This window comes from Dermacentor variabilis, chromosome 9 (assembly GCF_050947875.1).
Source record: "Dermacentor variabilis isolate Ectoservices chromosome 9, ASM5094787v1, whole genome shotgun sequence".
Taxonomy (NCBI): domain Eukaryota; kingdom Metazoa; phylum Arthropoda; class Arachnida; order Ixodida; family Ixodidae; genus Dermacentor; species Dermacentor variabilis.
This window is the reverse complement of record NC_134576.1, coordinates 68,527,669-68,541,966: the sequence shown is the minus strand read 5'-3', so window position 1 is coordinate 68,541,966 and position 14,298 is coordinate 68,527,669. Positions and strand designations below refer to the sequence as shown.

The window sequence follows — 14,298 nt, the reverse complement described above, 5'->3', positions numbered from 1 at the left end:
CGAATCCCTCTCCACTTGAGTGTGCTGCTCGCCTCTTGTCAGCCAATAAGATACGACAAGCCGCTCAATGTAGGCAATGTTATTCGTTTTTCAAGCAAACAAAAGTGACCTCCTATGATCTAGGACAGCGTTTGATTGGTGTGTTCAGACAACCCTGCGGGTCACCACCCGATGATTGAGTCGGCGGTTACGCAGATTTGACGTCAGAAGATCGGAATAAAAACGTATTGGAATAGTTTTACGTTATAGGGCCCCTGGTATGCGTGCCTAGGCAGTGTTTGTATGCCTTTCTCCAGCCACTGGCCGATGTGGAGAGGACTCCCCTCTCTTCCTCTTCTCTTTCTTTGTGTGTTTCGATAAGTCTCCTTCCCCCCTGCCCCCTAATGGCAACCCTTGGTCTGCCTCTCTTCAACGCCTCCCCTCGCTCCAAATTGTGAAAGAGAAGGCAAGTACACATTGTAAGGTGTTGGTCGGGTAAGGGAAGTCGAGCTGTTAAAAGGAAGGATTCGTTGTAGCGGGAGCTAGGACGGGGAAAGATGTTTGACTTCCAGTAATTATACCTTGTCAAAACTTGGTGAATGACTTCGAGTTATTGGTTGTTCAAATTAAACGGCGGATCTCAAATTTCTAACGACGGTAAACATTTCGTTCTTCACTTTTTAAGATACTTTGTTTAGTGGCCCTTTGCTCGCGCTCGGAAATGGCATTGCTAGACCAATATTAGTACAGGCGTACTTAAATATAGCGTAAAGCATCTTGCGTTTCTGGACGCCATGGTTTCATCACGTCGTACTTCTTCATTTTTGGTTCTAGGGTAATTTAGTTATCTGCATTGTCTCAGAAGCAAAGACAATGAAGGTCGAAGTTGAACGACTACTTTCTTATAGGTCTAGCTCCGCCTGTCATGAAGGCACAAGAGCAACGCCGATAATGGGTTCCCATTATCGCCAAGCAAAAGAAATCCGCTAATCGCGCCGTACGGCCGTCCGGGATGTGCCCTGTGTGAGGGTTACATGTGACAATATTATGTGGCATCAAAACTTCCCTCACAGAAAAAAAAGGAAAACTACGGCCCATACGCGAGAAAGTCAGTTAAATGGTGCGCGAAACTCGAGAGCTGCTGTCGAAACCGAAACCGAAATAGTAATGGAGCAGGGATAGAGCAAAATCAAACAAAGTTTAGAAGATAATTTGTATGCATATTTACCGAATCAGCGGATAAGCGGATAAGCAGTTAAATTTGTGCCATCACCTTAAAGTAGCACCATATTTTGAATTGCAAGCTCTGATGTGGTGGCACGTCCTACCTCCCGTTTCATTGAAAAGACTGGAGACATTATTATCATTCCTCTTTGCACTCAAAGCGCAATCATTCCTCTATACTCACATGCTGTTTTGCTTTCGTGCGCACGTTTTCGGTGCTGTTCAAGTAGCGCGAGTGACTGAAGTGATATAGAATATCCGAGCTTTTGAGGATTGCTCGGCGATATTCAAGACTCGCGGGAATGAATGTGCTTGCGTTCGTTGATGTGTGATTTCTTGTGCATTCACAACACGGTGCTCTATGGCGGACATTCGCTCGAAGGTTCTGCAGTACGAAACCTTCCTGAACGACGTGCTAAAGGAGGACCTGAGGTTCGTTGTTGACAGCTGTGTTACGCTTCGTTGTAGCAATGTGCGTTTGTTTTAAAATCCAGGAGATGCCTCGAGGAGCGCGATCGCATCTGCGCAAAACTAGCCGAGCTGCTTCAACTGCGGACTGTCGTCGAAAGAATTCAGGCAAGCTTTTGCAAGCGTACGGGACTGGCTTTTCTCGTAGCAGCTCTCACTTATTGTACCCACCTCCGCAGGAAGTCGCAGCGAACAAGGAGACCTTTCGGACGCAGGTTGATCTGGGCTGCAACTTCTACGTCCAAGCCGTCGTGTACGTAAGCCAGTCTTTTGTGTAACAGATTAACGATCCATACGGAAAAGAAAAAGAAAGAAAGCGATATCTTTGCGACATTTGAGCAAAAATAATGCAGCGATGAGCTCGAAATCTTCTTGTAAAGTTAGTTTAAAAGAACAAGGCCCTCTATGCTTCCGAAGTAGATGCATATCATTTATGTGTTACGTCACACGTGATCCTTGCTGTGCAAACAATACGAGGTAGTTGCGAGCAGCTGTTGGTGGACTAGTTCGCTGCCCATTGTTTTTGTAAAGGCAGCGCACCTCTAGAGACGGGCGCTTATCTATATGCTAGATTAAAGCGCATGTGCAGTGGCTGGAAAGCAGTGAGGGGACACATCAAAGTGTTTAAACATTACGGCAACGAATCCAGCCACAACATCACCAGACACCCAAAGAAACAAAAAAAAATATGGAATCGAGTCATCGTTATCAAAATCAGATGCGTAAAACTCGATTGACGAACCAACAAACCAGCAACAAAGATTTAGTTGCCGTTCAGCACCTGTGCCCGTCTCAGTGTTCGTATACCTTACAGCACACATTTGCCACTTGGATTCTAATGGGCGTCGCGTGAACCCATTTCAGGCCAGACGTGTCGAAAATCTTCGTGCAAGTCGGCATGGGCTTCTTTGTGGAGCTGACGCATGATGAGACGCTGTGGTTTGTGAGCCGCAGGGAAGCAGTGCTTGAAGCCGAGCTGCAGCGGGTCTCCAAGGAGTCGGCCAACATAAAAGCACACATCCAGATGGTCTTGCAGGTCAGTACTCGATCGATCGAAGTGTTTTTAGCCGTGGCCCTAGTGCCTAAATTGATAAGTTAGGCTGCATCAGACAGACGAGGGCGACCAATGGGTATGCGAGGGACGAAATGCAGTGCGTTACAAGCACTGGACCAAGATGCTGATATCCTCCGAGGACAGGATCTGGCTGCAAACGAATGCTGAGGACAACACACTGTGGAGTTTTGTTAAGCAAGATTTGCATAGTAGGATGTAAATATATTCTCCTGTGATGGAACAGGCAGCAACAAGTCAGAGATGATAGGACGGTTCACTCGTTTGACGAATTCATGTTGTGTGCATCAAGCACCGCGCTGTCTTTAGTCGACAAGTGAGGTTACAGTCATTTAAGCTGCACAGCTCGAAGCTGTCCTTCATTGATGGAAACCACAGTCACACCGTGGTGTGCCAACGTTGCTGCCATGCGCGAGGTCACAGGTTGCTTACCCAGTTGCAAGTGCACATCTTTTCGACCATGACGCAAAAGCACTAGTTTGTGAATATTTCAGTGCAGATTTTAAAGGGACACTAAGGAGAAGCACTACATCACCTTATACTGACTGGCATTATACTGGCAGTTTATACTGGCAGTTTATACTGGAATTTTTTTTTTCTTCAAACGTCAGTTTTCATTGATATTACGATAAGAGGTTGATTCTTGGAAAATAGCATGAAGATCAAAGTTTCATTTCTTAAACTTTGCACTGCATCATCAGTGCCGGTACTAGTGCGATTTCACAGATTTAAAGTTTTTTTTCTGTGTTTAGGATGTTGTGATTCAGTAGAAGTTCCTGCAACTTGCCGAATTCAGTCTTTGCCTTTTCTAGAATATGAACTACATCCTTCCTGATAAACTTTAACTAGGCCCGAGCAGTTGCCATCAAAATGGATGAATCGTGGCAAGCAGGTGCAGAAACATTGAGGCGGTGTTTCCACCTGTACGGTATTTCGTTTTTATTTCTTACTGTGCCTCTTGTGGTGTTTTCCTTGATACTGTGGAAGGGTAATAATATAGCTGAAATTATTTTTCCCTGGGGGGTCGAATTTATTCCGAAGCATTCCACTGTGTCACACCCCAAAGTCTATTGTATGTAGCGTGGGCTAGAAATATAGTAATTTTTCTGTTTTTAAAGTGCATGTTCGGTCATGCTGCGACATTGATGCTATATTTCTTGAGGTTTAGATATGTGATACGACAGTTGTTATCATTGAGTTTATGATATGAATAAAGGTATTCAGTCAGTACAGAGGCTTGGAAAAGTAAGAAGCTACCCCCATTATTGCTTTTTTATCAAATCATTCTGCACTAATCACTGCCCCTCAAGCTGTGTAAATGTGCAAGTTTCTCAACAGACACGATACCTCTAGCATATTTTATCAATAGCAGGGGACCAACTTACTTTCACATGGAGATTTTGTGAGCTCGATTTTTTTTTGCCAAGTTTTCGGAGTAACTACTTACCAATAGTAATGGATGAACTAACATTCACGTACATTGCTTGTGAGCTTGGTACTTCATATTTTTGACCTACCCTTTTAGAGTAATTCGTGAGCACATTATGCTAAATGGAAAGACTGCAATATGTGTCGATTGCAAATGCAACTTGTTCTCAGGCCTAACATATCTTCTTAGGCTGTTCACATCAAACACGAAAATTACATTCATGTTAAATATGGGTAGCGTGCGGTAATGCACACCTAGCTTTTTCATCATTGCTCCTGTGCTTGTGTTCCTGGACAAAGGGCAGCTGTAAACCTCAATTAAAGGAGTCCTGCAACACTTTTTGAAGGCTGCCACTTTTGCTTTAGGTTTGCTTTTAGCATTCGAAGAAAGAAAGAGCAGGTGTAATTATGAGATATATAATACACACAAACCTAAGTTACCGTTGACTGAAATTTTTGTAGCTAAGGATGCTACGGTTTACTCACCCATGACTCGAGTGAACTACAACAACTAGTAACGTCAGTTACATAGCGGTGCGCCATGGTTGCCAAACCCTGCTTCGTTTGATGATAGTGTGGTTGTCGTGATGATCGGATGACAATTAAAAGAACTAAAACGGAAGATCGTAGTTTTTTCACAGTACTCATGATATTTTGCAAAATGCAAAATTGTACATTAAATTATTAACCGGGAACCATTGTGCAGCAGGCTACTCACATGTCCTTTGCGTGAAGTTTGCGAAATCACCTCACCACGTCAGTTGCACAAAGTGGACAAAATTGCCAAATAGTGATGATGCGATCGGTGATGCCCCGTAAGCTTTTTGGGTTGTTGCACAAAGTGGACAAATTGCCACATAGTGATGATGCAATTGGTGATGCCCCGCAAGCTTTCTTGGGTTGCATTGCTGGGCCTCTCTAAACTCCATCACTCGTCAACAGTGTAGAAAATGAATAAAGGACCGTGAAAGATGAATGCTAGGCAATGGGTGATATGCGAAATTCTGCAAATGCGCATCCCCGCACATCTAGTAGTTTGACCTACACAAGATGCTGGATGTTGCCCTATAGGTGGAGATAAAGCAGGAGCTCGTACCGTCACCTCTGCCACCATCCCTTCCTTAATACATGGTAGCCATTTTGAAGCCTACCTTCGACTTGATGGTGCTACGAGCTTGGCAGTCGGCCATCTTGTGTAGGACAGCCAAATTTTGTGGAAAAGCCTGCATCCTTGCAGTGTATGCCCTATTCATGTATCCCCTTTTGTAGGACAGCTGCAGCTTATCATCTCTTCTTCCTTTTACTCCACACTTATTTCAGTAAAGGCTAAATTCTATGACAGGTGTGTAGCATTTTTCATTTTTGGACAAACAGTATTACTGCTTCATCACATCTTGTGTTTTCAGGGGCTGCGCGAAATCCAAGGCCTGCCAGCCAATCCTGACCAACCCAAGCGACGGGATGTATTCTGACAGCATTGTCACGTGTAAAATGGCCATGTGCTCAAGTGTGTATAAATTTGTAAATAAACGCAAAAAAATCACACTTCTTGCTCACAGGAATGAGCACTGCAAAGGTGCGATTCCTTTGGTTGTTATAACACACAACTCATTGAAAAAAAAAATATTGTTAATAGAAGTTATACCACCCAACTCTGTGGCCTCTTTGTCTACTTTAAAAGCTGGCCAAATTCATTCTGCAGATAAATGAGGACATAATAGTTGAGGCCATCATGCCGGTGACAAGGCAGAAGAGAAAAGGGGAAGCTGCTCCCATTGTTTCATACCTACCCTACTGATCTTGATAGCCATTGTAGTTTGCAAAACCTGTTCTAGAAGGAAATTTTCTAGTGTTATGTGTGCTTCTTTAGCAGGGCTTCAGCAAGAATGGGAATAGGAAGTACAAGCATAGGGATTGTCCCAGCTGAAGGCATGATACACCATGCAATTATGGCTGGGTGCTACATTCTTTTGCCAACAAAAAACCCAAAAAGTGCCAAAACATTTCAGTTCTGCAATTCCTGTGCAAATTTCATTGCCAGAACTGTAGCATATGCAGAACTGCCACGAAGTTGCAAGTTTTTTGTTGGTCATACTGTCTGCTGACTGAATCAATAGTACGAGTGCTACCTTCGAAAAAAAAAAAAAATGGTGGCTGAAATCGCCAAGCCTGTTATAATGCTGCGTTTGCTAGTGGCCCTTACTATTGGCTCACTATAGATAGCAACACCATACCTGTATTAAAAGTGAGAAGGCCCTCCTCACAAGATATTGCAGTAGCGGCAGTCTGAACTAACCATCCATGAGCTAAATAATGTACCTGCCAAGTCTGATGCCGTGAGTCGGTCAAGGGAAAGCTACAGTGGTGAAGCTTCTGCACGAAGTTTTAAGCCATCGTCCGACAGCACTTCTGCTGCACATGGAAGCTGTGCTGATTTAGCATTTTTTGCAAGATATTTAATCAGCAAAGTTTCCACGTGCGATGGTTTCGTATTTTATCCAAACACTGAAAATAAAAGCAGGAAAAATAAGTCTAATTTAACCCTAATAGGTGTACTTGGCCTTTTTAAGCTGTTGTTGACGAGACGTTTCTTTTCCCCAACCTAAACCAATGCAGACAAGAATGTGGAACTTTCTCTTTTTTTTTTTTCAGAAACGTCCTTATTCATGTGCATTTCCCCCCCTAGCCACCACTGCCACAGAAAGCTGTCTGTGAGTGGAGTATTCGTTTTTTTTTTTTTAAATAGCCCACATTCCTGGGCAGAACCACAGCAGTCATTTTGGAGCTAATGTGAGCTGGAGGCTGTGCTGCCGTGGTGTAGCCAGGGGGTGGCACACCGGTAAGTCAATAAAATCTTTGGCAGACTCGACAGTAGTCGACATCTTCGTAATGCAAAGCATTGCGCAAGTCGTTGCAGCACGAGGCGCCGACGTGCGAGAGAGGCCTGAGCGGCCAGTGACACGCATTGCCATTTTCGCAGCTTCAACACGCTTATGTTTGCGCTCCTCGAATTCGGCCTGGGTCAGCAGCTTGTTTGGGAGGGGTATCTTGGCGGGAAGTTTTGATACGCCCGCTCGGCAAGAAACCTTACAGTAGGAAACGCCGACAGGCATTGAGCCGGTGATGCCTGAGCAGCCCAATATGTGTGCTGTCATTATCCAATTGTGTGGCGTTTTGAGACTGCGATGCCCCCAGCATGACATGACATGCAGCCAAACATGACATGCACATCGCACCGTCTGCAGCAGACAACAGCAGCATGTCTGCATAGGTTATCACCTACTACATGCGGTATGCTTCCAAACGGCACTACGCCACGCACACTGTGAAAGAGATAGGTAAAGAAGCTTATTGCATAGCTGAGAATGCGACAAGCGACGACCTGCAAGGAGATTTGCCAGTACAGGAAGAGGAAACTGAATGCGTGTCAGTATTTTCACGTGACATGGGCTGCAGAGGAATTGCCGTGATGGGCACCTGTCTGCATGTCTGTGGAACTTTTTGTGGGCGCCTACTTACCTACTTGTGCATGCCTTGCACCCTTTTTTGTTCACAGGCGGAAAACGTATCACAATCACAGTTTGCCGATGTGCGTAACGTTGGTGCAGAAAGACAGTGTTTTCCGAAAACATATTAACCGACAAAAAGAAGAGTAACTGCATTGGGTCAATTTTTGTGTTCTTAATAGTGAATGTCAGTGCCAGGAAATTATACGAAATGAGATCCTATCTATGAGGTTCTATATTCAACACGAAACCGTGCAGAACTCGCAACACAGTGAATGCATAAAAAAAACGAAGGCGGAAAAGCGAGAAAGAAGAATACATCACCTTGATTCAGCAATAGCAAGGCTTGAAAGCCTTAGGCTGAGCTTTTTATTTCTTTTTTTAAGTCAATTACACCACATTGGGTGGCGGTAAAAAAAAAAATAATAATAAAGAGTCCAGTTTCCCCCGTTGCCCTGACACAACGCCACACGAGCCATCTTTCACTCTCTCCTGTCAAACTGGTCGTAAAAAGCCAGCCATGCATGCTGGGCATTCAAAACTGTCTTTCTGTGGCTTTTATTTATACAGTCTAAGCTCCAGTCTCTCACGATGTCTTGGAAAGCGCAGCTTAAGAGGTAATAATAAAGGGGGTTGGGAGTAAAGGGAGACGACAGAGTGACACTGGGGGGCAGGAAGAGGCAGCAGGCAGGCAGCACTGGTGTTTTGGGAGGTGGCGACGGCGGAAAGGCATCTTGAAAGTTGGATTCCCTAGCGGCTTGAAGATCAATCCGCTTCCACTTCGAGTATGCGGGGTCCATATAGCAGTACGTACGCCGTGTGCCAGTCACCTGAAGAAACACACAAATAACAAGTCTTACACTTACAGCTCTGCATGGGCTTGGAACATGCAGGTTTTAGGAGAGACTGTAGTCATAGTGAAAAAAAACTACTGACATAAAAAAAAAAGACTCTTCACATAAAACCGCAATCGAAAGGGCTTGCGATGGTAGGTCCAGGCCACCCATGCACATGCAGTTGAACCTAATCGTATCAGAGTCGCATCTGACCCAAAAATATCTTCATTATACCCAGTATTTTTTACACAAATTGGAAATGTTAGCCAGAAATATTTGTTATGTTTTGATATTGATAGTGAGCCAATGTCTCGTCAAGGAAACATCAGCCAGTGCCCTTTGTGAGGGCACAGTATGATAAAGATGAAGTGAGAGTGGTGGAACAAAATGTTCCAGCAGAAGGCATCTCACGAAGAATGACAACGTTAGTGCGATTAGCATTAAAGCAATGTAGTGATGCACTGTTGTACCAAAGCTGAAACGCGTCATGTATGAAGCGGATGTGTGCTATTCGGGCTCCTCTCTTGTGCTTCCCGCTAGACGCATTGCGCCATCTAGAAGCGGCACCGGGAAGTCTGTCTGTGGCATGTGTGTCAACTTACAATCTTACAAGATTGTTTGAATATACCGTAGACTTCCGTTATTGACCTTGACGGGACCGACGGAATTGGTTGAATTACCCAGAGGGTTGAATTAAGCAAGATGCAGAAAAAGCATCGAAACACACCGATTTATTTGGTAACATTTTGTCCGATTCTAACATGCCTTCACATCAAATGTATGCCTGCTAATATGCATACAAAGTACAAAATTGATGTACAAATGGCATTAAAGCTCCTAACAAAAGTAGAAATCTAATGTGCACCCGACTTTTTAGAACGAAAAATGGTAAAACGTCTAATATGTGTTGAAAGATGGTGGCCGGTTGCCTAAAGTCAGCTTCGCTGCACTGACTTCCAAGTGAGCTTCGCCGCAGCAGCCGTGTTATGAGGCAAAGCATACGAATGCTGCAAAGGCGGTTTTGGTTTTGTATTTGACTGCACCATGCAGAAAATTTTCTGTCCAAACTGAAAAAAAAAAAAAAAACGAAAGAAAGAAGGGGTGCGTTAAAATCGTAATCAGACAGACATTACGCGACACCGTTATTGCTTGAAAACTTTCCTAGGGCAAGCCGAAAATAGGCGTTTTCGACAGGAGATGTGTGTTCACTGTCTCCTAAGTACCTCCGAGACATGCTGCCACTAAAGGGGTCACTAGTGGGGTCACCATAGAAGTCAGACGTGTGCATGCTGATTGTTCAAGTTCGAATTATTCAGTGAATGCCAATTATAGGATCAAAATGAAAAAAAAGTTTGGGCCCATAGAAATGCATGGGCGCAAACCAGGACTTTCGGTCAGGATTGTAGTCAAATCAACAGAAGTCCATCGTATTACTGATGTGGGTTCGATGCCGCCCAACACCGGAGAAATTATAAAGGATCTTTTTTTGTCACTGATGAACAGCACGTACACAGTACCACGTGCCCACTGACCTGAATTGGCGTCAATGGGTTCATTGATGAGTGGCACATAACCAATCACTCAACTTGGTGTTAAAAGCTCACTGAAAAGCGGCGCATTCCCAGAGTCACATACCCAGTGTCATATACCCAGTGACCCAAGTAGGTAGGTCTGAAGGTTGGTATATAGCCAGGTTCCCTCAGCACAGCAGCATGAAGCTCTAGCCATTAGACCACGGACTACACAGTGACCCAAGTTGTCAGGAAAACAGTTAGAAACATGGATAGATAGGTAGATGACACCGGAAAGTACATGAAGTATCCTAAGAATGCTAATCCCATCGAAAGGCTTGGTTGACGAATAATCACTGCGCACCACAAAACAGAGTATAGTAGAAAATACTGGGAGAGTTCAAAGTGGCGAGTGAATATATGAGGGAGCGTGAAGCTTTTCTGTTGAGCAGCCGCCTGAGGCGCTGCTGTGATAAACCTGAGGCATGTCTCTGCTCGAGGAAGTGGTGGATGTCTGCTACTCGCTTGGTTCTTTGCACAATGCAACCTTGGTTATTGTGCATAAGCACAATAACCCAGGTTTTGTTAAAAGAGATGTCACTTCAAAACAATACCGTAGCAACCAGCCACACAAAGTAGGCGTTTGTGTGCTGTCAGCACTGGTAATTTATAACATTTCCTTCCATGAGTCCAATGGACTACCCACTTCAGCCATCGCTGACTGGCTGGAACTGCACTGTGATGAGGAGACGGGCAACCCAAGCCAGCTCTTTCTTTCACTGGTCTGGCGACTGCCACTTACATTCATCGAACCTGCGGTATGGGAAGTGTAGTTTTCATTCTACACTTCTGCTATAAAAAATGGCTTCGTGTAGGTCGACGGAGCTATACTTTTTTTAAATCGATTGAAATAAAATGGCGACTTCCTACACTGGCTACATTTGAGCAGCCAGTGTAGGTAAAAAAGATAGCCCTAGTACTTTTCCATATTTCACAAATTGTGGCTCAGTAAAGGTCCTCGAATCTTGGTAACTCCAGTCTTTGGTTCTTTTAGAATGCAACATAGTCTGTCTTAGCTGATAACATAAGAGTTTCTCACTATAACACCTAGAGGGAAATCTGGCGCCACCGTCTATGGGAGTTTCTTAAGGGGGCATCGTGCCGTCATGGGAATGACGGTATATGTGTCTGCGAGGCTCGTGTTGGCTGGTGTTGTAATAGGCTTTGTCTAAAACGTGGATATGGCTACGCAAATAATGCGTTCTCAAAGTAAAATCTTCATGAATTGTTTCCATTCATGCATATTACATCTTTACTTACCTGCAATGCATGACCAAGCGTACAAAAGCAAAAACAGATGACAAATTGTTTCAAAGAGAGCTTGAACCTTGTCGTCTGTCCTCCAACTTTAGCGGCCCGCTGATACTTTTTATGCAACATATAATCGTACACGCAATAACACGTTCTCATAGTTAAACAAAACATGTTTTTGCGTAATAATCAAGTTAAAACAGCTTTTTACGTGCCGTTTCAGTAGAAAATGAATCATTGTGACGGATGGAACGGTGGTTGCCAAGTGCATCTTCAAGGTGTCCTGTCTCTCCGAGAACGATGCCAATCCGAAGTCACAACAAACCGGCATTCCCATGCATACCACAGCGCAGCAGCGCCACATTGCCCTCTAGGTAATGTAGTGAGAAATTCTATGGTTGATAAAAAGCTGACTAGGCTCGAGAAAAGGTAGTCAAAATCTGTGATGTCAGGACGAACTGGTGCAGGAACTTCGAGGCGGTGTTGCCACCCAACTCTCACTTTTGCGTCATTCCTGGATTACCAAGCTTCTTATCACAGTAAGAGTGGTGTTTCTGGTATCGTAGAAGGGTAATCTACTAATACAACTGAAATTATTTTACTCTTTAATAGGGGGTTTGCAATTACTCGAATATCATTGAATTGAAATAGATAGTGAACGTGCCAATAATTGGATTCGCGAATCGAATATCTGATATTCGATCTTTCGAATATTCGGTATAGAGACCCACGCAGTGCCGCATTTTGCGTGCGCTACGGAGCCCCTCATACACCTCATTTCATTGTTCTTGGTGCAAATTCTACTCTGTTTGTTGTACACTTCTGTGAAATTTGTTATATTTATTTATGTATGTGTATGTATGTGTATATATGTGTATATATGTATATATATATGTATGTATGTATATATGTGTATGTGTATATATGTATATATATGTGTGTGTGTGTATGCACTGCATTTGCATGCTTATGATATATGCGACTGAGTCTGTTGAGTCTGTGTTAAATAATAATATGCAAGATAACAGATTGTAATTGTATACTGGGAGTTATTTGACGCAGCTGTATTATAACTAGTTTCTATGTAATAACACGAAAATGTCTATGTATTTCTGTTTAAACATACTCTTATATCCATACTTTATGAGTGATTGTATTGCTACACCAGCCGCTACCGTGCCTATCTGGGAGACCGGAGCTTTATCAAGCCGAAGAATTTTCGGCTTTTTTTCCGGCTCTCCCTTTTTCACCTTGTATCGAGTGGTGAAAATAAAAATCATGATGATGATGATGAACTGAGCACATAGTGTATGGGCCAACCTGCCCCAGCTGACACGATTGCAGAATTTGGCTCTGTGAGCTCTTCTGCTCTTGTGCATATGCTCCTCAACGTTGGCCCAATGCGGAAATACCGCATCGCAATATTTGAGAGTTATTTGCGACTTTGTCTCAGTTCTTGCACAGCAAGCATAGTGGTTTTCAAGAACACCTCCCGAGCACCACACCCCTGGAAAGCCGGACGCCTGGCCGGTAGACTGCTTGTACCTGTTTTATAAACCGGTGGGTGTCCGGCAGTGGGGATCGAAACACGCACCCCGTGCAGCCGAGCTGGGTGTCCTACCCACTGGGCCGTGACTGCGGTATCCCGCCTGAACACCACAACAGGCCGAACGACGGTGTGTCAGCCAGAGTCGCCTTTGTCGATACAAGGTTAGTCCATGTCGACAGGACCGATTGCAATGATAATACAACGCCAGACAGAGGGAACAGCAACAAAAGCAGCACATGTTACAGAAAGCGTGGAAGCTTGTGCTAATATTGAGCTGATCAGCTGCCAGAAGGCATGTAGATTGTGTTGGACATGTAAGCATGATCTCTGGACTGATCACTGAAGAGCCACCTGTACGAACATATTAGAGGCAAGAATTCTATGACGACTTGCGACGCATTAACACATTGGCCAGTGGCAAATTTTTATCATGGCCATACTATACTGCCTAAGCCATCAGGTCTACTTTGGCGCTGCTTCACAGGGCATTGGCGACTGAGGTTAGTTTTGTGCTGAATCGACACAGATCTATTTGCAACAGCCACACGACACTCGGAAAGCCGATGAATCGCATCGCATATGAAAGTCCAGAGTCCAGAGTTCAGAGTCCAGAGTTCGCAACAAAGTCGCTCACGGTCACCATCTTTGCGACACACCGTACGGTGGCCTCTCGTTCCCGATGCTGTTTGTAGATACACATCAGTCTGTTTGCGTAGCTTTGAGCAATCAGTCCCAAGAGAGCTTTGGATATACACAGCAGGTGCGAAAGTGTCATGTGACCATAACGAAATGACTGCCCAGCTGCATACATTTGCGTGGACGGTGCAAATGTATGCAGCTGGGCAGTCATGTATGCGACTGTCACGTGAACTTGCTGTGACCCTCTCAATTTCAGAATATTTGACAAGTGGCAAGTTAAAGGCAATCCTTACAATGAAACGGTGCCTGTTCTTTAACGGGGCTGCTGACCGCTGTCGACCCGCACAGCGCCAATGATGGCTGCGCGCGGAGCGGTGATCGAGTCACGTAATATGCAGTCCACGTTTTCGTGTCCTGCAGTTTGACCTTATGATAACCCACCTGCCGTAAAGATGGGAAAGTCCTTCCGTATTGTATTCTGGAGAAATACCTGAAAGCGAGACTTCTTATGCCATCAAAGACTGCGATAAAACACAGGTTGACTATTAAACTGAGAACCTCATGGGTATTCAATACAGCCTAATGCCTCTAATTCTTTAGCTTCAGAGGGAAACAAGCGCTCGATTCTGTTTAGCAGAGATTCTATTGACAAACAAAAATATTTTATAGACCCTCATATATACTAGAACCGAGCTGTAGTTAGTGTTGGCAACACTAACTTGAAGTTCCCTTTAATAAGAGTAGACGGTACTATATATTACTTTGTACCCAAGTT

General features: G+C 44.2%; 2 protein-coding genes across 2 annotated transcripts in view; one reads left to right on the top strand and one right to left on the bottom strand.

Annotated features, from left to right (window-relative positions):
- Positions 1-1,378: 1,378 nt before the first annotated feature.
- Uxt (Uxt prefoldin-like subunit) lies at positions 1,379-5,826 on the top strand. Its single transcript, XM_075704443.1, has 5 exons — positions 1,379-1,635; positions 1,698-1,779; positions 1,851-1,924; positions 2,536-2,707; positions 5,578-5,826. Exons 1-5 carry the CDS (start codon positions 1,565-1,567, stop codon positions 5,641-5,643), a joined length of 465 nt encoding a protein of 154 aa, XP_075560558.1. The 5' UTR covers positions 1,379-1,564; the 3' UTR covers positions 5,644-5,826.
- Positions 5,827-8,219: 2,393 nt separating this feature from the next.
- Usp14 (ubiquitin specific protease 14) overlaps positions 8,220-14,298 on the bottom strand; it is a 46,190-nt gene continuing 40,111 nt past the window's right edge. The window contains exon 16 of the mRNA XM_075704442.1: positions 8,220-8,507. Coding sequence (XP_075560557.1) covers positions 8,443-8,507 — 65 coding nt within the window. The 3' untranslated portion in view covers positions 8,220-8,442. The remainder of the gene's footprint in view (positions 8,508-14,298) is intronic.